We start from the raw sequence: 24800 nt of genomic DNA, 5'->3' as shown, positions 1-24800 counted from the left end.
GAAGAAAATTCAGTAAATATTTAGCAGTTGGTATTGCGTGTGTGTGCTGCAGCTGGTATTGTGTGAGTTATCAGCTTGTCTTCAAGTGTTTATATAATCCTGCAAATATTAAGTCACTTACAATTTCTCTCAGATTGCATAGAAAAAAGAAGTGTAACGGTAATGAATATGAAGCCAGTATATGAAAGTGTTTGGCCATCCATAAACCAAAGTCATATGGCCAATTGTGTAGCCATCTTAAACCACAGGTCAAAGTGAAGGTTGAACAATACAAACATGGAGCATCCTAAAGAGTGCAGTGCCGTTGTTTTGGTAGTTTTGGTATGCCTCAAGCCTGAAGTATCTTTTGCAAATGAAAGGATACTGACAGTTAAAAACAGGACTTCTGTTCTCTAATTACTAGAAAGGAAAGCTCAGGTTTGTACAAATTAAAAACAGATGCTTAAAGCTCTTTAATGTCCACAGTGTAAACTACACAAATCCTACCAATTCAAACCTTCAGAGATCTTCAAAGATAAAGAGCTCCTTAACAAGAGAGAACAAATACAAAACAATTGGACTCCTTCTTAAGGTTGGCTACTTGTTGCTCTTACCCTTACAGATTCAGAACATTATTGCTTTGTTACCATGGCATTAGGAAATGTGTGAGGTTATTTGATGGTCTTTGCATTCCATTACAAGAATCCTTTCTCTCATATAAATCTGACTAGGCTGCAGGTATTCCATTATAAAGAAACCCCTTTTCAGTCCTTGCATTGCTTCAGAGAAGGGAAATGGAAGATTCTGTAATCATTCTACAGGCAACTTAATGCAGAATACTGAAACAAGTGAATACTTCTTATCTACAGTGATGTTAGAAAGAGCAAGACACGAATAATAGAGTCCTGCATCAGGTCGGGTACCCACGGGGCTTGTGGGTGACCCGAAAAAGCGGGTAGGATTTGAACTTTTTCGCGGTTTGCAGTTCGGGTGCGGGTCAAAAAAAAAAAATTTTCGGGTCCGAATTTGAATCACCAGAAACGTTTTCTGTCCTTTCAGCGTACTCGTCTGTAACCCTTTCCCAAATAACGCATTAGAAGGTAAATGTACCAGTATTTCCTGACTAAGCAGTGTTGTTCTCGCTTGTTTGATACGTCGCAAGATCTTTTTATCACGTTTGTTTGGTGATATTAAAAATGTTTGTGAAAGAGGTGAAACAAAAGACAGCGCAGGGTTTATATCATGTAGTGGATAATAGTTTGAGGTGTAAATCAGAAGTGTGGAATTATTCTGGAATCACAGCGAATGAAAATAATGAACATGGGCCTGGATCCATTGCTTGTCATTATGTTTTTGTGAACGACAGCCACAAAACTGGTACATCATCTCTGCAAAAGCACAGGTGTAGCTCCCTTTCAACTGGGTGGCACGAAAGTATAGTAAAGTAAGTAGAGATAGTTAATATGTTAAAATATATCCAGACCACTAGAGAAAGCTACCACACTGTATAGCCTATTGTGTAAACTCAATGGTAGAGGTAGCTGTGTGTTAATGTGAGAGCGTGAGAGTCAGCTGACGCAGGCAGTAGGTAAAAGACAAACACTTGCGGGTTTGGGTCGGGTTGCATGTCTTATTAAAGTGGGTCGGGTCAGGTTGCGGGTAAGAAGACGGTGTTGCTGCGGGTTCGGGTCGGCTTCTGGAGTAGTGGGTCCGGGTCAGAAGCGGGTCGTAAAAATCGGACCCATGCAGGACTCTAATGAATAAGAAACAATGATGTAATGAGCCACAAAGACAGTATTATACAGCACCACACGTCAAAGCAGGGGTAGGCAAACCTGGTCCTGGAGTGCCACAGACATGTCTGGTTTTTGTTTTATCCAAGCCCCTTAATAAACTAATTGATTTAATGATTGGCTTAATTGGTTAGAATTACCATGTGTTCCAGGTATTTAGCAATTGACAATTAAGAGATACCTACAAAACCTGCAGGACTGTGGCACTCCAGGCCCAGGGTTACCTACCCCTGCGTCAAAGCATGGGTTTGACAAACATTCTTATTCACAGCGTTTTACTAGAAATGTCAGCAGTGTATTAATAAACATAGGATACATAATGAGTTTGAATGGGGTGAGATCTATTCTCAAAAGTAGCTTGAGCAGATTGACAGCCCTCACCTAATGATGCTCAATGAAAACTACTGTGGCACCTCAATGGAGGCCATCTGCAAATTTTATGAAAGCCAACCTAGGCAAAGTAGATGCATTCTTGGGTCCATATTCGGGGCTTCCAGGATTAACATCATACTGGTAAGTTTACATTCTACTTCTAAAAAGAAATTAGCAAATCGAATTGCTGCGGACAAGCTACATTAAGAAAATGGGTGGTTTCTTCAGAAAGGAGGGCCCATCCCTCAGTGCGTCGTCCTGTCAGTATTCAATTGTAACTGCTTTGGTCTTTAGGTATTCGTTGAGGGCTTCTTCACCTGGGAAATGTAGGGAAAGAAACAATACACATTAATACAAAAACGTGTTCCTGCCTCTCTTTCACAAAGTCTTGTTATTTTGCTGTAGTTTTCCCCATACTACAGTATATTTACACTTTGTTTCATGGGCAGCCACTTTATCCTGCCACCACTTTAAAAGCACTTGCTCTGCAACAGATAGGAACCCAGCCTGAGCCCAGTACACACTGGTAATTCACTGCAGTGCCATGTTTCCAGTGCATTATGGTACCAGATGTACCACTATGTGCACTATGGTATACTGATAACTATTTGTTCCTAACTCGTTGCCATTGCTGGCAATGCAGTGGTCTAATGATTTTTTCTTCAGGTATAGTGGTATTCCTGTGTGGGTGTAGACAGCAGTCTTACCCAGGTCCTTCCCGATGCCAGACTGTTTGAATCCTCCGAAGGGGGACGCCACGTCCGTTTTGTTGTAGGTGTTGACGAACACGGTCCCGGCCTGCAGCTTCTCGCTCACGTACATGGCCTTGTTGATGTCACGGGTAAACACGCCAGAGGCCAGACCGAACTCTGTGTCGTTGGCACGCTTCAGTACACCGTCAACATCGCTAGCAGAGGGAACAGTTCACATCTTCAAACTATATTAGGGAGTTGAAAACCACTACTGCAATTAAAAAAAGTGTTGTGCACCACAAACAAGAGTCTTACTGCAATGCAAAAGACCCATTTGTGGTTTTAGAGATTTTAACCTCATGTCATCGGCTGGGGGCAGAATCCGTAATGGCAGGGTATCACACAACACAGCCACATGTATTTCATTTTTTTTTTTTTTTTTTTTTTTTAAAAGCTATTAATGAACCAAGTTTAGTGATCACTCCCTGAAGATCTCTCTTTGCTGCACTCCAGTGCATCTCTGCATTTCACTTCAACAGGTCACACGAAGATTTTGCGGACAATCTAAAAATCACCAGTTTTTGGTAAAGAAACTGAGGACTTGGGTCTGGGAGTCCCAGAACTTGCGTGCTTTGGCTCTCCTTCTCAAAACCTTTACTAGTCAACAGTTACACATTCCTTTACTCTAAATGGAATGTGGGAGACTCTGGAAAAAAAACCTTAAATTAAATACAATTAACTTTTATACAGGAACTAATTCATATTGGATGCATATAGCAATCCATGTGAAAGCCTGGCTCTGAATAAAAGAAGAGCTGCCTTGAAAACTGGAACATACCCCTCCTTGAATTTGGAGATAATCATGATGGGGCCAAACGACTCCTCCTTTGCAATGTACATGTGGTCCTCTACATTCGTAAATACCGTAGGCTCAAAGAAAAACCCTAGAATGAAAAAAGCAGGGTAAAAACACAAGCCATACATTGAACCACTGATAAAAATAACTACATTCCTATACAAGCTCAGTAAATCATAGAAAATGCTGCCAACTGCAGAGCACTGTCTATATCTTTAAGTGTGAAGTATGGGGGCAGGTTAGCACAGCATGCTAACCTTTCACCTCTAGAGGTCAAGGTTCAAATCTGGCACAGGCAGATGAGATTAGTGGTCTCAAGTTTAGCCCCCCGGTGACATTAGTCTTGCTTGTCTAACTACTGAACTACTATCAAACATTTTTCCCTTGTTACACATTTATTCATTTGAAAAGCCACATGCCACAAAAGAAAGGAGTACTAGAAAATTATATTTGGTTTTAGAGTAGTCTACAGTGTCTAATTAATAGTGTTGTGGTTCTATGTTGAGCATGAAAAACAAAAAATCTCTTTTTACAATGTGACAAGGACTTCACAATGCATTTACCATTGTGCCAAGTTAACACCTGTTTTAAAAAAACAAGACATTGATATTAAAAAGTTTCAAATAAAATAACTATCAAGGTTAGCTTAAGAGCTTCCTACACACGCCTTAGTTTTTTCTTGATAGTTCTGTAACATGAGAAGTTTGATTTTTGAAATTTACAATAAAATGCAAACTTAGCACAGTGATAGATGCTTTGTGAACATGGCCCAAGACGTACGAGATGAAAGGTGACGGTAAACAGCTCCCTATCATCCCGGTTTTCAGGACAGTTTACCTGGTCGAGGCACCTGCTTCCCACCACACACCAGCGTGGCCCCCTCCTTCTGCCCCACCTGGCTGTACTGCACTAGCTTGTCCAAGTGAGCTTTGTGATTCTGGGGGCCGTGGTCCGTCGCCCTGTCCAGGGGGTCTCCAGTTTTCATCTTCTTCACCTCCTCCACCTGTGGGATTCTACAGCTTAGCCTTTTCTGACAGGCTCAAAACATTTAAAACACATTTCAAATGAACAACTGAGGGACTCGTTCACAAGTCTCTTAGGGAAGCCGTTCTGTAATATTAAAAGGGTGTTTCTTTTGGTTCAGAAAAAAAAAAAAAAAAAAAACAGTTCTAGACATTTTGAAGTAACAGATTGTAAATGTCCCCCATTGTCCTAAATCAAACTAATAAGTGTCCATTGAAAAATATGTTGTGCTATTTATAAAGTTTAGGTGTATCAGTACAAGCAATGGCCAAGAAGGAGAAGTACACAATTATTTTTAGATGTTCACTCACTTAGGTCTGTTGTAATGCATGTGCACTCACTGGAGAAAAAACAACAATGGGTTTAGACCCTGACACAGTATACACTTACCACTCTCTTTACAAACAGATCATGAATGGATTCTTCCACAAACAGTCGGCCAGCTGCAATGCAGTTTTCACCTTTATTGAAGAACACAGAACTCATTCCCTGTCAGAAAACACACACAGTGAGATGCTAAGATATTTCTTTTCTTTTTTTTTGTAAAACAGTAGAAAAAAATGCATCTAAAGTAATTGTAGCTAAAAGAATAATTTCATTAATCTGTTTCGTACTTACAATATCTAAATAGTTTTCAAAGAACCACACACTATAATGTAATTTTCATTTTAAAACAGGATGTATGTGGTACTACTTCAGTTTAAAGAAAGCTCTCAGTTTTGATGCCTTATTTTTGTCTTCTCTTGAACTTCCTGGGTCATTTCACCTCAGCAGCGTCCTCTGGGTCAAAGCGTGTTATTAGCCGAAAGCATGCCAGTCAATATGGGAAGCAGCTGGTCGGTTATTGAAAGGGAGGAAGACAGTGAAGGGGAGGGGACAAAACAAAAAAGCATGGCTTGCAAACATTAATTACTTTAAACTAGAAGTACCAGATATCGTGTTTTAAATTGAAAATACATGCTACTCAAATATGTCTTTCCAAACTGCACATTTCAGATCTATATAATGAAACTGCATAGCGGGGAGAATTTATGAAACTATTTTGTAATCTACAATTACTTTAATTTGAAAAGTGTCACCGTTTGTCCGCTTCCATTATTTCCTTTAATACAATTCATACCACCAGTATCATTTAGTAGTTCAGGTCCACAACAAACAACTTTGAACTATAACTATATCCCTTCATTTAAATGTGCTTTATTTTGCTCTTATCTGCCCCCTATTCTTACTGCATTTAATCCTGTACCTCAGAATACTGTAATCTGCCAAGTGTTTATTATTATTATTTATTTCTTAGCAGACGCCCTTATCCAGGGCGACCTACAATTGTTACAAGATTTCACATTATACAGATATCACATTATTTTTACATACAATTACCCATTTATACAGTTTGGTTTTTACTGGAGCAATCGAGGTAAAGTACCTTGCTCAAGGGTACAACAGCAGTGTCCCCCCACTGGGGATTGAACCCACAACCCTCCGGTCAAGAGTCCAGAGCCCTAACCACTACTCCACACTGCTGCCCCTGTAGTAGTTTGTATTTAATCATATCCTGATGTAACTATCACTATCTGCTGTATTATTGAATTGTGTTTTGTCACACTTGTACTTTGCTTGAACAAAAGTTATTGTATTTATCTTGCTCTTATTGTATTACTTATATTGTAACACTTGAAATGTATTTGCTTACGATTGTAAGTCGCCCTGGATAAGGATGTCTGCTAAGAAATAAATAATAATAATAATAATAATAATAATAATAACACAGTACATCTTTATTGACGATCATGCAACATTTGCCTAAAACCCATTTGGTTTGAGGGTTCACCATCTGGCACGCTGGATGAAACAGTAGACACCCAAAATGATACAAACGCAAGAAGGGGCGAGGTACTTGCTTAACAGTATTTTGTTTTTCTTTTAATAGGTAATGAGTGCAGTGGACAGTCCTTCCTCCCAAACCCTTAATGGTGTTTAAGAACTTGATAAGTGCATGTAGATTGTGCCACATTTCATTTAAAACAATAAAACAGGATGTATTACCTGAGCCAGAGTCAAACTTACAGCTCCTGAGGTTAAAGCTTGAGAGACTAGTGGATTACCCAGGAGAGTAGTGTATGCTGGATGTCAGTGAATGAGGTTAAAGTTTGAGAGACTAGTGGATTATCCAGGAGAGTAGTGTATGCTGGATGTCAGTGAATGAGGTTAAAGTTTGAGAGACTAGTGGATTATCCAGGAGAGTAGTGTATGCTGAATGTCAGTGAACGAGGTTAAGGCTTGAGAGACTAGTGGATTATCCAGGGGTGTAGTGTATAGCAGATATCAATGAAGCTCTTAGGCTTACCATCCTCACAGCTTTGTCCATGTCACAGTCACTGAAGATAATGAGTGGGGATTTCCCACCCAGCTCTAGGGAGACCTTCTTTACATTGCTCAATGCACAGCTATGGAGACAAGGTATGCAATTCACACTCACTTAATGTGCATTCTTCAGGCCGTCCAGTTCATTTCACGGGTCAGCTGTGATTGTAATAGGAATTGCCAGTTCCTTTATGTGGTATTATAAATACAGCTTCCAAGGGTTTCATACCTTAACAAATTAAACTTCAGTTCTACTGCCTATGGTTTAAAGGCATGATTATAACCAAGGTTTTAAAGTCTTATTAACATAAGCAACCAGACCATATACAAATGCAAACAGGCTCCCTGGCTTATACTTGGGTACATACTGTGTGCTATGCAGAAGCGGTTTCCTATGTTACACAGTATTCTAAGTGTAGTCTCACCAGTGCATTATACAACCCCATAACTTAGAATGATTCATACTCTTGCTTTTGAATTGCTGCCTACACTATGCTAGCTGACCGCGATGAAACTATTACAACACCTTACTTGTGGTGGGATTATTAGCATTACATTGAATTTGCAATGTTTCAGCCCAATTCTGTACGCAGTTTAAATCCACTCCCACACCTGTTTGTCGTCTCCAAATGATCTCATTACCAAGCATGAAAAATCTCTTTCCCATTCATTTCATTTACATGAAGCCGTTACCTTTTCATGATCTGTTTTCCGATCGGTGTGGAGCCAGTAAACCCGAGCTTCCGAATATCAGGGTGATCGGACATCCTCTGCCCGACCAGGGAACCTGGCAACCAGAAACAAGATCTATTGGGCTCCTTTTGTTTTACACAAAGACCACCCTGGGATACCTAATTAAAGAGTTTCAGTGACTCTCTAAAAAACAATGGACGGAGATATATAGTGCATATTAGCATGACAGGTAAATTCACAGATTAAAATTCCCTTTTATAGTAAACATGATAGAATATATAAACATTATTTAAGTATATTTACTATATTACAAGTTTGTGTTTAGAAATGAACACATTTATTTTAATACATTAATTAATCTGCTAATGAGGCTAAATGTTTTGAAACTATGGAGCTACCAAACCTCCTTTAAAAACAGCTGATGAATGCTTCATGAATAGAGCCCAAACGATGGCATTACTGTACTATCAAGGGCAGTTAACTAATACTGTATACTATAGTGTGGTTTACCTGCCCCAGGTAGAATATTAACGACTCCCTTTGGAAAGCCAGCCCTCACAGTGAGCTCAGCAAATTTCAAGGCTGTAAGCGGAGTCACCTAAAATGACAGAGGTTTTTATTATTTTTTGATGTTGATCTGTGCCAAACAGTAACCTACAATCAGAGCAGCTCATCATTATTAGAATTTACATTGCCACCTTCAAGATAAAAGCTTTTTCTGCTTCTTAATCTCTTTGGAGCTGCGAGAGATTTGCTATCAGATGATCCAACAAGCAGGTGTGGAACAACAAATTGTGATACTTTCTTTATATAGCGCATTGTAATAGAGGTATGCATCGTCTGTATTGGGGTTCTCGAATGAAGAAAATGTGTGTTTTATAATTTGTATGAATACATAGTCCATCATTAAGTGATCATTTGATCTTATTAAGCATGACACAAGTAGCTCATCAGGATCATTGCATGTATCATATTACATACATATATATTTTGTGACAAAAGTCCTTCTTTTCTAATATTGCCACTTTCCAGGACCTTGGCCGTTGTCTTCTAGTGTAAATGAACCAGTGCAGACAACAGTATTTCAAGTTCAAACAGGGCGATGCCTGTACTTTTATTGATTACAGCATACAGAGATATGCCGTGTGAAATCATAAACAAAACAAAATCCTAACTCCCCTTTGGAATCCTACCTAAACTTTTGTTTCAATTTTAACTAAACATCGGCCGGCTAAGCCGTTTACCGATACTTACACAGGTCTTCACAAACTATAATACCTTCTTTCCTTTATAGCTCTCTCCACACAGACCTCCCCCTTTTTCCAGCACCAAACAGTCTTATTTTTTTGAGCTGTTTAAATACCTTGACTAATCAGCAGCATGTGTGCTGCATTAAGTAAATGAGCAGCAGGTGTGTTTTGCATTAACCAACTCTGGGTTTATTCTTGATCGGCCATGTTCAAAACCCTCCGGGGTTTCTGGGTCATGTAGTCCTCCCCATGACTTCAAGGACTACATTTATTCTTTGCTCTGTAACAGAGGATATAAACTGCTCCCTATATATCGCCCCTCTATAACTTTTCCCCACACTCCACCACAATACATTATTTATATATATGTGACATCAGTGTATAATTACACCCCTACTAAATAAACGGTCTAGACAGACTTGTGATGACACCGTTTGTCTAGTTCCCATGTAAGGGTTGCCGTGAGACAGCAGTTGCAGATCACTAACCTGGGCTGGCTTCAGTACCACAGTATTCCCAGCAGCTAGACAGGCCGCAGTCTTCCATGCCAGCATCATAAGAGGGTAGTTCCAAGGAATAACAATTGCACACACCCTGTCAGGGCAAAGGGACACTTTAAACTTCACAGGGGAGTCCGTGAACAAAACACAAACCAAGCTGGAGACTCAGGAGCGAATATTTCTTTATAGTTAAATAAAAAAATATTTAGACAGGTAATTTGTATCACAGTGTACAGCAAGTGTCAGGGAGTTCTAGGGTTGAAGAATTTTTTTAACCAGGTCTCATTTTTTAATTTATTTAGCATGCATTCAAATCCAAACAGCAGACTGACTGGGGGAAATCGCACTGTACACCACATTTCTATGCAGATTCAAAGCTTAAGGAAAGGAACTCTCAGAATGCAGACTGATTCAGGTTTAATACATGCTTTTTTTCTATATGCTGTACTTGTACAAACAGGATACTTAATGAACGTTCATGGAGCGTTGTGTTTATTTTACTGATGAGACTGCCCATAGACCGACCCCCTTTGGAGGCTCATTGGTTATTGGGTCTCATCTGCAGAATAACTAAATCAAAGCTGTGAATCGCAGTATATTTTATAAAATAGAACTAAATTAGTAATATTATGCTTTTTGAGAACGATCAGTTTTAACCACTCACCCGATTGGCTCCCTCTTTGTGAAAGTCAGGTTTCGATTGGGCCGAGCCTGGTTAATGGGGATGGTACAGCCCTATAATATAAAATATTAATAAAGTGAATTTTAAAGAAATACACACTTTTATTCATTAACAGGCTATTCATTATAAAATTCAATATTCAGGTGACATTTTTATTAGCAATATCCAGACACTTGTAGTATTGCCACAAACTCGGGATAAATAACCTGTGTCCTGGTCCCCACTCTGAAGCTAGTTACTATCATAGATTCAATAGCAAGACAAGCTGTGACTGAGCTGCTGTAACAGGTGTTACTACTGCACTGGGGAATCTAAGGAGGGGTAAAGAGTTTAAGGTTTGGAAGGGGTAGAATTACAGAGTGTGTACAGGAGCAGTTCTCAAAAGAAACTTAGACAGCTTTGGCAAACACATTTTAGATAGAAACATTACAGCACTAAGCTGTGGTTTGTCACCAAAAGACATTAGGGACAATATTCACAAAGAATTTAACCCAGTTTTTTTTTTTTTTTTTTGGAAAACTGTTACAGAAACAAGGTACCGCTTAAGGAGCTCCTACATTAACAGTATTATTTTAAGTTTTATGTGGTAAAAGCTTGGCAAATTCAAACACATCATTTTTAGCTTAACTGGCATTTCTAAAGGCAAAACTGACAAGAAAATGTTAACCAAAAATGTCACTAAACAAGTCCAAATGTCCAATTTCAGTGACTTTTAAATCAGCTAAATGCATTACTAATAAAAGATACACCATGCCATGTTCCAGGATATGTGGCATTACATCTCACTTAAAGGATAAGGCTAGCAGAGGCTGGGATCTCCCTGTCCAGACAGGTTAGGCAAGGCGTCTCACCTGTATCTTGTCACACCAGCCTGCAAAGTAACGGAAGGTCTGGATAGACATGCCAATGTGGGTTTTGAGGGCGAGGGTGTAGACAGCGCCAGAGTCGATGGATTCTATAGTGGCCAGCTCCTCTTGGTGTTCCTCCATCAAATCAGCCAGCCTAGGACCGATCACCAGACATAATTAAAACTGAAATATATCTATACTTAGAGAGCCAAGACAGTGTACAGATTACAGTGAATTACAAAAGAGAATGTCGAACACCTGCATAGAGTGACATCACCGTAGTCTCTAGTTTTATACAGTATCAATTTAGATTACTGCATGGCTGTGGACACCCATCTTGTACACTTACTGGCTATTCATTAGAACCACTATTTAGTAGCAGCATAGACACCACAAAATGCCTGGGGTCCTTGAGAAAGGCAGAGATGGAAGGCACCTACTTGTAAATGAGCCTTCCCCGGTCTCTTGGGTTCATCTTCCCCCACTCTCCGTTCTCAAAGGCTTCTTTAGCAGCGGCTACTGCTTTATCCACATCCGAGACCTGAGCCAAGGAAACGCTGCAGATAGCCTGCATAGATCAAGAACAAGGCATCAAAGTAGTGCTACATACCTTTCATTCATTTTCATCCGTCTTGGAACCCTTTTTTTATGATGTTCCCATTAATTGTGAATGGTTCTGAATTGCTCTAATCTTTTCATAATCTTCTCCACTGCTCAAACTGACTAGCCATTTTGCTCATGGTATACTAGAGAAGCTAAGTTGAAAGGTCACACTATCATGCGATTTTTTTTCAAGACCAGGAAACAAACAGACTTTCCAAAACAACATAAGGCTACACAAAAGATAGCAGCCGGGTGGACAGAGCAATAGAGAGAAATGTTACAACAAAACCAGTATTAAAGCAACTGAACTGAAGAATTGCAAATGTCATATGTAAGGGAGGGTTAAAAAAAAAGAAAAAAAAAACACATTGAGAGATGTGTGCATAGTTTCGTCAAAACACCAGACTAGTGCACCAAATTAGGTGACAGTACCGTGACAAATGTAGGTCACCACTCCCCAGACTCTGGCACCCTCAATAAATTGTGGTGAGGAATATTTAATCACAACTGGAACAGCGTGACAGATGCAGGGCACACCTCCAATTTGTTTTACTACACGTTCCCATGCTTTCACTCTGGTGTACGGCAGTTATCTATTATAAGGTAGGTCTCCTTACCGTGCCATCGTTCGGGTTAATGGTCTGGTACGTTTTTCCTCCCTCTGCATCCACAAACTGCCCGTTAATAAAGAGCTGGTGAGGCATCCGGACCGTCATGTTGTTCACATTCCTCTCAGCCTGGAAGAGAGAGAGGCATGGGACTGGGATATGGCTTTGATCCAGAGGCTTGGCTCTACAATGAGGCCCATGACTCTTTCTTTCAAACACGTTCTTATTCAGATACACGTGGAATGAAACTCACTTGCAGATAGCCAGAACACTGAATAGAAGGGAATTACTGTCAGTATTGCTCGTTCTGATTTGGCTTATATTTATTTCAGTGGGCGAGACTACTAAATACTTTTTTTTTTTCTTCTAGACTTTATTTTCAATTTGACTCCTATGAATCGCTTTTATCCAGCTACACAATTTCCTCTATTCAAGGTAATAGAACCCCACATACTATATGAGCACAGAAAACACATTTTATTAGAACGGAAGTGGTGCCGTTGTCATGGCTGCGTGTGACTTACGTAATCAATGACCATCTCCTCCTCCTCGTCCTCCCCTCTCAGCTTGCGCACCAACATCTGGATGAACTCCTGGAAGGTGGTGGCCATGTACACATCTTCGTTCTGTAGCTGCAGCCCGCTGCCTCGCAGCTTCACCTCCTCCACCAGCCTGCAGACCAACCAGACACACACAGCTGAAGCATGGACCGGGGAAAGTGACAATCCAGGTTTCTATCCATGTTAATTATCACGTTGTCAGAAGACCCCTTAAGGTGAAGAAACTGAAGACACAAATTGTTGCACTGACCATAGTTAGTAACTTACATAGCCACAGCCAGGTCCTCATAACTCAAAAACAAATCTTATACTGTAGTAACATTGAAAATAGCATCTCATTACAAACCATCACCCTCTTTCAACCCTCTGCATGGAACAGACAATTGGACTGATTGTGTGTTAAATTGTATAGCTTTTTACAATGCAATCAAGTAATGCGTACTTTTTTAAAATACAAATAAAGCAACCCTCAGGTGCCTAATGTAATGGGAATGGTATCTCTAATCAAACAGTGTGTATTCTGTATGTGATTGCAAATCGTTCCTACATTTGGATTGTATAACTGAAGGTGAAGAGGAATTGAACAGTTAATCCTTCCAGGGCTATGGGTGCAATTATTATTATTATTTATTTCTTAGCAGACGCCCTTATCCAGGGCAACTTACAATTGTTACAAGGTACCACATTATTTTTACATACAATTACCCATTAATACAGTTGGGTTTTTACTGGAGCAATCTAGGTAAAGTACCTTGCTCAAGGGTACAGCAGCAGTGTCCCCCACCTGGGATTGAACCCACGACCCTCCGGTCAAGAGTCCAGAGCCCTAACCACTACTCCACACTGCTGCCCTGTGCAATGTGAACACACTCAAACAGCAAAGTGTTGCTCTACCTCACAACATCCATGGATGCAGCTCCGGACTTGAAAAAGTCAGTCGAGTCCTCAATGTCCTCCACGTTAGACAGAATCCCTTTCCAGACAACCTGGAACAAAAAAAACAAGCAAATTAAAAGATGAACGGGCAGCAGTGTAGCTGCGGCTATGTCTTACTGCTACTGAAGAAGCACAAAGGTTGTTTATTTGCTAATCAGCATCCAGGTTCATAATAAACACTTTCTTGCACAGAAGCACTCTGTTTGTTTAGAACAACATCTCATTGATTACACAGAAGTAAAGTCATGAAAGAAAAGTCCAAGTGTGGGGATTCACCAGAAAGCCTTTGTATTAGTGGCACTGAGTATGTGGTGACCCTTATAAAGGTTTCCTATAGTAAAGCATACCAAAGATAAAGAATTGTGAAAACACGGTAAAGCATATTACAAATCATGGCGAACTATGGTAGACTATGGTAAATGCATTGTATAACCATGGGAAATGTATTGAAATTGCACAAGAAGGAAAAATGCAAACATGATATTTTAGATTTCACATAAAACAGGAGACACAATATTGGGAACTCATTCCTAATTTCAACAGGAATAAAAAGCTATATACTTGTGTTTGAAAATGCATAATGGAGTTCATCTTTATATAATGTACCCGCATCTCTTCTGCAAAGCTCCTCTCCTCCTCAGTCAGCTCCACAGTTGTGCTCTCCGCAGCTTTGAAATACTGAGAGGCTGCAATCATCTTCCCATCTTCAAACTGCAGGTTCCTCACTATCAACTACCAGAGAGGGGGGACGGGAGAGGACAGCTGGTTACTAAACAGAGATAGGGGTCATGGAGATTCTTTACAGTTACAGAAAACCTCCAAATTCAAAATGCTGACAGTAATCACACATGGCAAACGTTATATTGCTTCTCCACCCAGAGCGACAAGACATTTAAATGTGAAGCAGTACTAAAAAGACACTTGGGTAATGAAATTTGAGAAACATTTCAACAGGAAGTCATGCATCGTATGGATAAGGGTGTTGAAAAACTAGAAGAAAATTTAAATGTTTAACAGTAAGAATAAAAACTTTAACGTTATAGAATTGCATTTAATGTTTAAACAAATTGTTTACAGTCTCTTGATAGATTATAATCCATTGCGACCGACACTATGTAAAAATGTATGTAAAATATAAAAACTACAAATAGTAAATCTAGTTTATTTGTTTAAATTGTAAACGACCATTTAAACCAAGAGTATAAACGTTTAATCTATTAAACGTAGATTTACAGCCTTGTCTAAAACAATAATAAATGGATGGGCAGCTTGCAAGAAGAAAAATGTCAAACTCTAGACAGGCAAGAAGAGTTCCACACATTTCAATGTTTCATCTGAACATTACAGCAAGTCAGACAATATCTTTCATGCAACCATTAAGTTCCTCTTTAGCCCTGCAGTGTAAGATTCACAGCTGGTTTCACAGACCCTGATTAGCACTAACCTTGGATTACCTTAGCTAAAGTAACATTAGTCCAAGATTAGTTGTAATCTGCATCTGTAAAACCAGACGTGAGTGTTTACAGTTATGGTTCTGATGCAATATAATCATATTAAACAGACACTACCACTTCTCAACTGGTCCAGTCTGATATCATGTATATAACACAACATCTATATAACCCTGCACCAAGACTGTTAAAAGGAATCATTTGTATTTGTGTTATACCTTTCCAGTGGTGTTACATTCACAACACTGTTCTCGATCAGCAGTTTATTTCAGCACTCGGGTATTCTAAATCCCAACCTTGATTCTTCCCTCTTTCCTTGTCCATTGAAAGGAGGGTCTGGGTCTGCCACTCACATGCATTCTTTACTGCAGTGCTGCAGTCTGAACATTGACTTTCTCCAAATGCCTTGTGTAAATAATATGATTTTAGTATATGTGTGAGTGTGTGTTTTCTGTTTATTATACTCTAACGCACTTACATGCTATCATAAGTGATAAACTGAATACGATTGGTACTGTATAGGGGTACTGGATTGAACGCAGGCTGTTTCCTGCTACCATCAGTAACACGGTGCTAAAATCACCCTTTGAAATAGCATGCCACACAATCAAGCATCATGTGACTGTCCTGGGCAGCTTACTTATGAAACACCGCATTCAATTCCAAAGGATTATTACAGTGAAATCCCATTAGTTAAAAGATGTATCCCTGCTGATGTATCCCATACATAAACCCTTTATTCATACCTAAATCAATTAGGCCGCCGTTTCCCAGAGGCACTTTCACTGACCACGTTACAAAACCATTTGAGTGAAACAAAGAGGTTGTTGGCAGTAATTAAAATGCTGCAGTTGTTATGGCAGTCATACGCTGTGCTAACAAGCAAGCTAGGAAATAATATTTGGGTTGAAAGACTCATTGAACTTCGCCTTCTAAACTCCAGCCCGTAATGCCACTGCACAACTTTGCAGCATATAAAAATCACCTTTTCACTTTCGTTTCTAAATATTCTAAGAAATATATCCTGAAATACAATTGAGTCAAAATATTAGTGCTCGGGACAAATATATGAATATTCGATCAAACACAGCTTGGAATGTATAATAATATAATAGAATTTACAAATGACAGTATCAAAAACGTATCATGCAAAGAAAGCCAATGCATTTAGATGTCTGAAATAAATTACATACAGACTGTTCTTACTGTAATATGGTACAAATTATGCTTTTGCATTCCAGTTAATGCAAAACTAAAAATTTAAATACTGTTTTAATTTTGAAAGAGTATTCAGATAGGAAAAAAAAACCACGTGCATTCCAGAACTAAAAAATATCTATACACATATTATGCGTGAATTACCGGCTTGCCATCATTGCCGAACAGCACCAAGCCATTTTTGGTGACAAGCCCTGGTTTGCTGGCTCCTGGTATCTCCAGTGGCTGGCCGTTAGGGGTAGTAGCATTGTCCACCAAGGAAGAGCCATAGAAAGTCACTTTCTAAGAGAAACGAAAACATCAGCTAATTAGCATTCTCTCCTGGCACTGGGTTAGGAATACTTGAATTATGCTTTTGCTGTGTTCCTCCTGAGCTGTCAGCACAATAGAAAAGAGAGGAACGCCATGCGTGTTTGTCAGTCTGCACTCCAAACTGTACATGGAAAACTCGATAGCTGCCTTGAATTTTCACCAAAGAAAAATTGACAAATCAACTACACTGTTATGCTTAAGAGATTAAACCTCAAAAAAAGTTTCTAAAATTTGGCATTTGTAATAGAAATGTGTATTTCAGTCAGATCTATTTAAGTGTAGCAGCTGGGTTTGATGCAACAGACTGCTTCAATTAGATACTTCCATTTCTAGAACAGAACCATTGCACTGCCACTGTGGTACCTTACCACAGAAGATCACTTGGTAATCATGAACACACCTGCCCATCCACCTCAGCCCAGGCTCCTGGGACTTTGTCATTTCCTCTGATCCAGTTGTGGATTGCTTCAGCAGGCTGGTCCCAGTTTATCTGCAAAAAAAACATGCCTGTTAAAGCATTTGATACACCTGGTAGTGGTATTCAAGGAAGGCATTCATCTATACTACCTTGGCATTGTCTTTCTTCTGGATACCCTCGTAGGTTGCCCCTTCCTCTGGTTGTATAATCCTAGGGGCCTTCCCCTCTGCAATCAGTCTAACCGCATCCACCTTACGGGAAGATGAGAAAAACGATAACACAAAATAACAGAACATCTGTCTTTTATACGCTACCTTAGGGTGTAAGCAGCCAATTTTAAAACATTAAAAAGTATAGTAAAGTGCCCACTATGAATTAACAGAAAAAAATCCATCTCACATGTTCTGAACTTCTACTGCCTGTCAAAGATTTAACATCTTCAATATTCATTCTAGATATAACTTTTAATATTGGAATGAGAATGTTGGTAACCCGTTTTAATATTTTTTCATCATGCTGCCCCGGTCCAAGTTTTCTACTTTAAATAAGGACGGTTTCACTCCATGTCTCATGCAGTGTAGGGTAGTGGCTTTGCTGCTGTAAAAAAGTGCCTTTAATTGTCAGATGGTCTTTTTACTGAGATGGCATTAAAGGTTTTTTAAGTTTTCCATGGTTTCATTGTCCCTTTCGTAATGTTTGAAGAGTTAATCGATATTGTCTGTTAAAAGCAAAAACATACTTGTGAGGTTAAAAGCTTATCATAAGCAGTGCGGCACCAAACAACAAAAACTTCTTATCTCTTCTCTGCAGAATGATATATGCGCCTGTGACCTCTAACCAGTGTAATATTATACTGTCACACAGACAGGATACATAATGGCGAGGAAGCAAAAAGATCCAAAGTAGACAAAGTCCAGATTATAAGACCAAGGTTCAGCTTTAACTGCAGTGCTGAAGATACCAGCTGCTGCACTGTAATGAGTTTTCTAGGAGTAACTGTACAGGAGTGTGGAAAGAAAGTAACAGCAATGTGTCGCTTACTGTGCCTTTGATCCCCTCTGGAAAGAGGAATCTCTTGTAGATGGTGTTCACTGTGTCGTCAGGATAAACTTCACACTCTCTCTGGAGGAGGATTGGACCTGTGTCCAGTCCTTCGTCAGCCCAGAAAACTGTGAACCCCCCCTTTTTATCGCCGTGAATGAGGGTCCTGCAGGGTATAGAAACACTGTAAGATCCAGGTTTTACCTTCATGTTGTAACTTGAAAAAGAGAAATAACAGCAGATATTATTCTGCTTGGTTTAAATGATCTGTCTGCTTACAGCACACATTCCATACACTTGAGTGACTAAATTCACAAATCTCCTATACGTTGTTAGTTCATAAGGATAAGCAGAGGAAGAGGGACCGAGTAGTAAGGTCATCTGAAGTTGCATATTCTTGAGACGGTGGTTAAATTATCCAACGGCACCTTCTCCAACGAACAACTGCTGGCAGCTAGAGAAAAAACTGACACACCCAAGATAAACACAACAATAGCTGGTTAACATAAATGGTAATTTCTTGCTGGCAAGCCATTTTCAAGGCTACCACAGCACATGACACATAGTCACATCTGTTGAACACATCTCAGTTGAGGTACACACACTACTTTCATTTCTGTGTATGTGTCTGCATTAAGAAACCTGAACCTTTTTGTTCCTTCATGTTTAAGTATCTCACTCAGATAATACAACAACATGGGCGGACATTCTTAACCATTTTACAATTCTCTTGTTATAATAAGAAGGAATAAACCCTTAACTATCTCTCTCCTGTGATCTCACACACCTCCAACACCCTGTCTGTCTGGGGAAACAGGATAAGATCTGGTTACTTTGGATTTCAAAAGAAATTCAGGCTTTAGCTGGGTGGGGGGCACATAACCATTGGTTACGTACCAGAAACGGGAGGGGAACCGCCCTGTGTTAAGGGGTATTTAACATCTTGTAAAGTCATAAAAACTTGAAATCTGTCTGTTCTGTACTTGGGATTCCCTGCATGTATTGTAATAAACCTATTATTAATTGAAGAAAATTACTTTGTGCATTTTCTTAAGAAACATCGGAACTCACTTTTTAAATCAACATCACTAGGGTAAAGAAAAAACAAAGAAATCTTTTTTCAAATACTTTAACCAGGCTTGCCTACTTACAGGACAGCGGCTATTCAATCAGAGTTCCATTGGAAGACCTACTCCAAAACACAAACAATTAGAACTCCTGTATTACCTTATATGTATTCCACCCCTTTGGAATTGAATGATCACAGAACTGGGTAATAAAGCAGCGCTACATTTTTTGATCAAATCTACCCCCATAAAAAAGTACACAAAACTAAGGCTGTGTTTTAATATGAACCCTACTTCATGAGACGTGAACCTGAGACGGATGGGTAGATGTAACAGTTATGATTGAGGGTTTAAAATTAAGACACAGTCTACAGCTATGGCCAATGGTTTTGCATCACCTAGCATTTTAGGATTGAGATGAACATAATTCAGATCTTTTACTTAACATCATGTAATCAAAAAAAAAATACAAAATTATATTGCAAAAGTCTACCGGAAGTCATAATAAGAGTACAGGATTTCATGATAGATTTCGAAATGTCACATTTTTCAATGTCTGTTTTTCGTTAAGAAAAACTACAAAGCAGTATGTAATTCAATATGTTAACGTAACATTATTCAGCAAGTTTCATTCGACTTTATGAAGCAAAATGAGTTAATTCTATAGGGTGATGCAAAAGGTTTGGCCATAGCTGTATGTCAGAGAGATTCTGTCCCTTTACCAGTTAATGGCGGAGGCTCCTCTGTGCCGGGGGAGGAGGGAGGGGTGGTAGATGATGGATCCGTGCTTGGGGAAGTCGATCGCCTCCATGGGGATGAACTGGGAGCAGAACGGCATCACATTGAGCTCCGGCCCGACAGCCCTGTACTGGTTTAGCACCTCCGCTATAGCCTTCCCCTTCAGCCTCCAGCGTGGGAACTTAAACACTGGCACCCCATCGTTCTCTGCCTCTGTGGCTGCAAAACAAAGAACACACCACTGGTTATAGCTAATGAAATAATTCCTCTGTTCTTAACGCACTTGCTACATTAGTCTCACGTGCAGTCTGGAAAGAAATTTCAGCAAACATGTGTTTTCTTTTTTTAAAATGACAGTTGGTGCCCTACTTGGGTGAAGAAAGTTCTCAGTCTCCTCACTAGTGTTACTGGCTGCAAAGCTTATCAAGCAGTTGGTTTGGGTAATGACAGGAAAGAAGGCATTCAATGGGCAGAGACAAAGTGCAAGACTACCTTAAAGTAAAAGAAAATGAAATACCTATTGCTGTAACATGTTTCTTTAAAAACTGCACATCTTAGACCTTTATAGATAATGGAGGTGCACAAATAATATGTATTGAAGTATGTTGTTAGCTAGAACCACTTTAAACTTTTAAGTTGACACTTTTTCTATTAAAACGTATACTTTGTTGTTCATAAACACACACAGGCGATGCTGCTTTTTTCATTTTTCAACATGAAAGCACTAGCTTATGCTTTTTGTTACTGCCATTAATTACAAACATTGCCTTGACAACACTGTTTCACTAGATTACACGATTCCGTTTCACTAGATTACACAATTTTCATGCCTGATGTACTGGACACATTGCACAGAAATATGGTTGTGTCTAAGTCCAGTTAATGGTCACTGTACCACCTGCAGACAAGCTTCAGATTCCCCACTGATCCACCTTACCTAAAGGGTCTGCTTTTCCATCTTTGTCTGGGACTGTGAACACTCCCACAATAGTGTGTCCTTCCTTGCGCAGCTCTTTATAGACCTCCTGCCCAAAGAGGCTCTGACCGATCACAGCAATCTTCATTTCTCTTTAACGACTCTCACACACACAACTGAACGAAATCAGAAAAAGAGAGTAGGCATCATGCATTAAATCAATTACTCACTGTACATAAGATCCATCACATTTCTAAATATGAATGGCGAGACATTTTAATTCATAGCTCAAAACTCCATATAAATCTGAACTGAAATGCTAAATAACCGGTTTAAAATCTTTTTTTTTGTGCTGAAAAAATGACACTATTATCAAAGGTACCTGTAAGTTTTGGCCTTGTTAGCCTTGGATAAACAGTACTTTGGGACAGTTGAATAAATGCAGATCATGGTGGAATTTGACCTCCAAAAATTAGTGCTTGAAATGGGTAATACATGTCCCATACGCTGTCATTCTCTATCCCTGCACTTCATTAAAATGGTTTGCATATATATATATATATATATATATATATATATATATATATATGAAGGGGATGATTATCTACAGGGAGAAACCAAGCTATTTAATAAACAGGTAAACCAGCCATCCTGCATTAATTCAACTATCCCGGTTATGCTGGAGGGCCAAATTAGACAAAACCTACCATTACCTATTACCAGCTTATCTCTATTATTGCAGGCTCCTACAGGTATTTCTAAAACATGATCATGTCATCTTATACATGTATGAACGTGCTTGTTTTTATGCAAACAGCATAAACATGTTCAGTTTTACAGTAAAATGTAAACAACATCTTTTTATTGTTCAACCTTTCAAAAGGCTGGACTACAAAATAAAAAGTATTATTTACATTCTCTAGTCTTAGCTCCCCCTGCCCTCTTATGAAACCTGCTTACTGCTATGTCACTGGTTACTTCCAGCAGTAGGTGGTAATTGCTTTTAGCGCTATTACAGGTAGCTAAACAGGAATTAAAAAGCAATATCCTTTTTGTATTAGTATTCTGGCGACATCTGGGGTCAACTGCAGCGTACCAAAGTTTGTCCACTTGATGCGTCTAACTAGTGGATTAAGCAGGTTTAGTCCACTTGCTTGGTCTAAAGTTAGTATACTTGTTAATGCGGTATTGCAGCGTATCAAACGATAATCACCACAGGTGGATCATCCGCTAAATCTGACTAAACACGACCCTGATTCCATCGTACCAAATCAGACGTGAGGTTATCCTGTTCAGGTGTGACTAATTTAGAGTATATGACTAACTCAGTACGCTTGCTCGTCCAACGTTTATACAGCACATTTTAAAACAAAGACAGCTCCATTATTCTCTGAAATTACGTCTGAAAATTATTAAAATGAAAGTGAAGGCTTTTGAAGCATTTGTTCAGTAAGGTTCGCACGCCGGTGCCGAGTCGCATGAAGCGCTTCATGCTCAGTGCACTGTACTGTAGATCCGCATAACCCAGTGTCTCAAGTGAAAGCCTTCACTAACATGTAACAGAATACAGAACTATATACAATATTTTAAATTATTATATAAAATTGACAATTGCACTATGTACGTTATATCATTACCTTGTATAGTTGATACACAATATTAAGCAATTATACATTTTCTAGGTAGACTGAGACTGTAGCTTAGTATGTCTTTGGACTGTGGGAGAAAACCCACGCGAACAACATGCAAACTCCATACTGACAGACCCGAGGTCGGAATCGAACCCTGGCCCCTGGAACTGAGAAGCAGCTGTGCTAACCACCACGCCACCGTGCCGCCCTCCCACTAAACCGTCACATGTATAATTAGTATTATATAAACAATGCATGTTAAAATCCAAGTAGTGTGTAAAATCCGCTAGTGTGGAATGTGCACAGAAAGACAAGTACAATTAGGCCTATCGATATAGATTATGAATATGTATTTGAAATGCGTCTGCACGAATCACGCCTAATAATAATAAAAACGCGTTTTTATCATTAATAGGCCTATATGTGTTACTGTATTTGCTTTGTTCATATTTCTGACTTTTTTGCCGGTGCTTTCAAAATCCCCAATGTTTTTAATCAAATGTTCGTAACAACGATGTACAAGGAAGTGTCTGAGTTTGCCTTTACACCTTACTTGTGAACTTCCACCCGCACTTATAGAGGCTTATTATGGGTTAGTCCTCATTGTCTGGCTAACGTGTTCAGACTAGCTAAACCACTTGCGGTTTGGTATGCTGGAATCAGGACTGATCTGCAGGACTTTAATGCTAGACCGCTTTTTAGTCCGCTTTTTAGTCCACTTGATGTGGACTAACTGGTACGCTGCAATCGACCTTATTGACTTTGACCAACATCTTGTCACTGCTATAGCCTTCTTTTTCTAATCTCATCACGTCTAGGTTTCACCATTATGCAACAGAGCGAGGTTTTGATTATATTCAGTTACACAACATTCAAAATGATAAGTTGATTTATTTCGTGCAACATTAACGACCATACACAGAAGAAAGGTTAACTGATCTGAACACTACAGCATTTGTGTCTTATTTTATATGGTTGTTAAATTGTATCTCTATACGTAGTTAAGATGAAGCTAATTTACCTTGCCCGCAGAACTTCAGGAGTCCTTTTCCACAACTGTAATTGTTTGTTTTTCGGTTTTTTATTTTCATCTTTCGGTTCACCAACAGGTGGGCGGGGCTGGGATTGTCGATAACTTTAAATCATCCAATCAAAAACGAAAGCGGGGACGAGCCCTTGGGGGGGATTCAGTAATCGCACCAACAGAGGAATTCTTTTTAAAACGTTAGCTTTCTACCAGGTGCAGTAAGTACTGGTAATGTATTCTATGTTTGCCTTTGCAGAATGGACTGCGTGTCCTTACATTTTGAAAGGCTGTAAGCATATTCACGGCTTCTAAAAATTTAAAGAACTAAGCAACACAAGACCAGATGTACATTATTTGACACACGCCTCCATCTTGTTTACACATTTTGAACCAAATGTACAGTGAATTAACTTTCGGTAAACTTTTGTTTGTTTGTTTGTTTCTATACCGGTAATTCTTAAACCTGCAAAATAATAATTAGCAGGGAAAAAAGAAAAGAAAACAAAACAAGAAAACGTTTGTAGGCCTACATCTGCATTCTAATAATAATTATGCTAATAATTATTCATTACAAATCCTGGTCAAACATCAAGGAAAAAAAAACTGTTCTAAATTGCTAAAATCAATATAACTGGTTTGTTTGTTTGTTTATTTATTTATTTATTTATTTATTTATTTATTAAAACGATCGAGCAAAAATACATATAGCTATTTGCAACAATATTGACTACCGTTGCTCCTAGTTGAGCTATTTTTTTAACAATAAAGTCAGTTACCAAGAGACCGCTGGAAAGTTTTTTAATCTTCTTCCTCAACAAAGGAAACACAAGTTTCACAATTCCACAGCAAGGTCGCTTTTAAAATAAAAGCACTGAGTCCTGGCAGAGGCTTGGTGTTATCTGTGTACGTGTCCACAGCCATCGGTCATGGGGGTGTCGAGAAGGGAGGAGGGGTTTAAACTTGCACGCCACTAAACCCTACTTTGGAAAGGGTTGTAGAGATTTTTATTGTTTTATTAAATAAACAGTATAAAGCAATATAATCAGATTGAACGTATACAACTTTACAAGTCATATACAATAAAAAAAAAAATGAATGAGGTGTAGGGCCATTATAGTCTGTGAAATTCTGCACTGTGTGTAGAAACACCTGCCAATGAAACTGACTATAGCAAGGTAGTTATCAAACATGTAGGTGCAACATATGCTGATTTTTCACCATT

At 39.1% G+C, this 24800-nt stretch overlaps 1 protein-coding gene across 2 annotated transcripts; it reads right to left on the bottom strand.

Moving 5' to 3' along the window:
* Positions 1–428: 428 nt before the first annotated feature.
* LOC117413641 (cytosolic 10-formyltetrahydrofolate dehydrogenase-like) lies at positions 429–24483 on the bottom strand. Of its 2 annotated transcripts, none has more exons than XM_059000131.1 (23): positions 24355–24483; positions 20942–21096; positions 19989–20223; positions 18200–18365; positions 17308–17409; positions 17141–17230; positions 16573–16710; positions 14366–14491; positions 13718–13809; positions 12788–12935; positions 12273–12392; positions 11493–11620; positions 11056–11206; positions 10187–10257; positions 9511–9616; positions 8283–8370; positions 7773–7866; positions 7063–7162; positions 5106–5204; positions 4530–4695; positions 3675–3780; positions 2852–3051; positions 429–2461 (listed from the first exon to the last, which is right to left on the bottom strand). In XM_059000131.1, the coding sequence occupies exons 2-23, from the start codon at positions 21066–21068 to the stop codon at positions 2406–2408; spliced, it is 2709 nt and encodes a 902-aa protein (XP_058856114.1). In that variant the 5' UTR covers positions 21069–21096; positions 24355–24483; the 3' UTR covers positions 429–2405. The 2 variants fall into 2 exon arrangements, with proteins under 2 accessions (XP_058856114.1, XP_058856113.1); XM_059000130.1 differs by lacking the exon at positions 24355–24483 and adding an exon at positions 23573–24219.
* Between the last annotated feature and the right edge of the window lie 317 nt (positions 24484–24800).

Source organism: Acipenser ruthenus, chromosome 25, assembly GCF_902713425.1.
Source record: "Acipenser ruthenus chromosome 25, fAciRut3.2 maternal haplotype, whole genome shotgun sequence".
Lineage (NCBI taxonomy): Eukaryota > Metazoa > Chordata > Actinopteri > Acipenseriformes > Acipenseridae > Acipenser > Acipenser ruthenus.
Note: the sequence above shows the minus strand (reverse complement) of the source record. Positions and strands in the feature narration are given on the sequence as shown.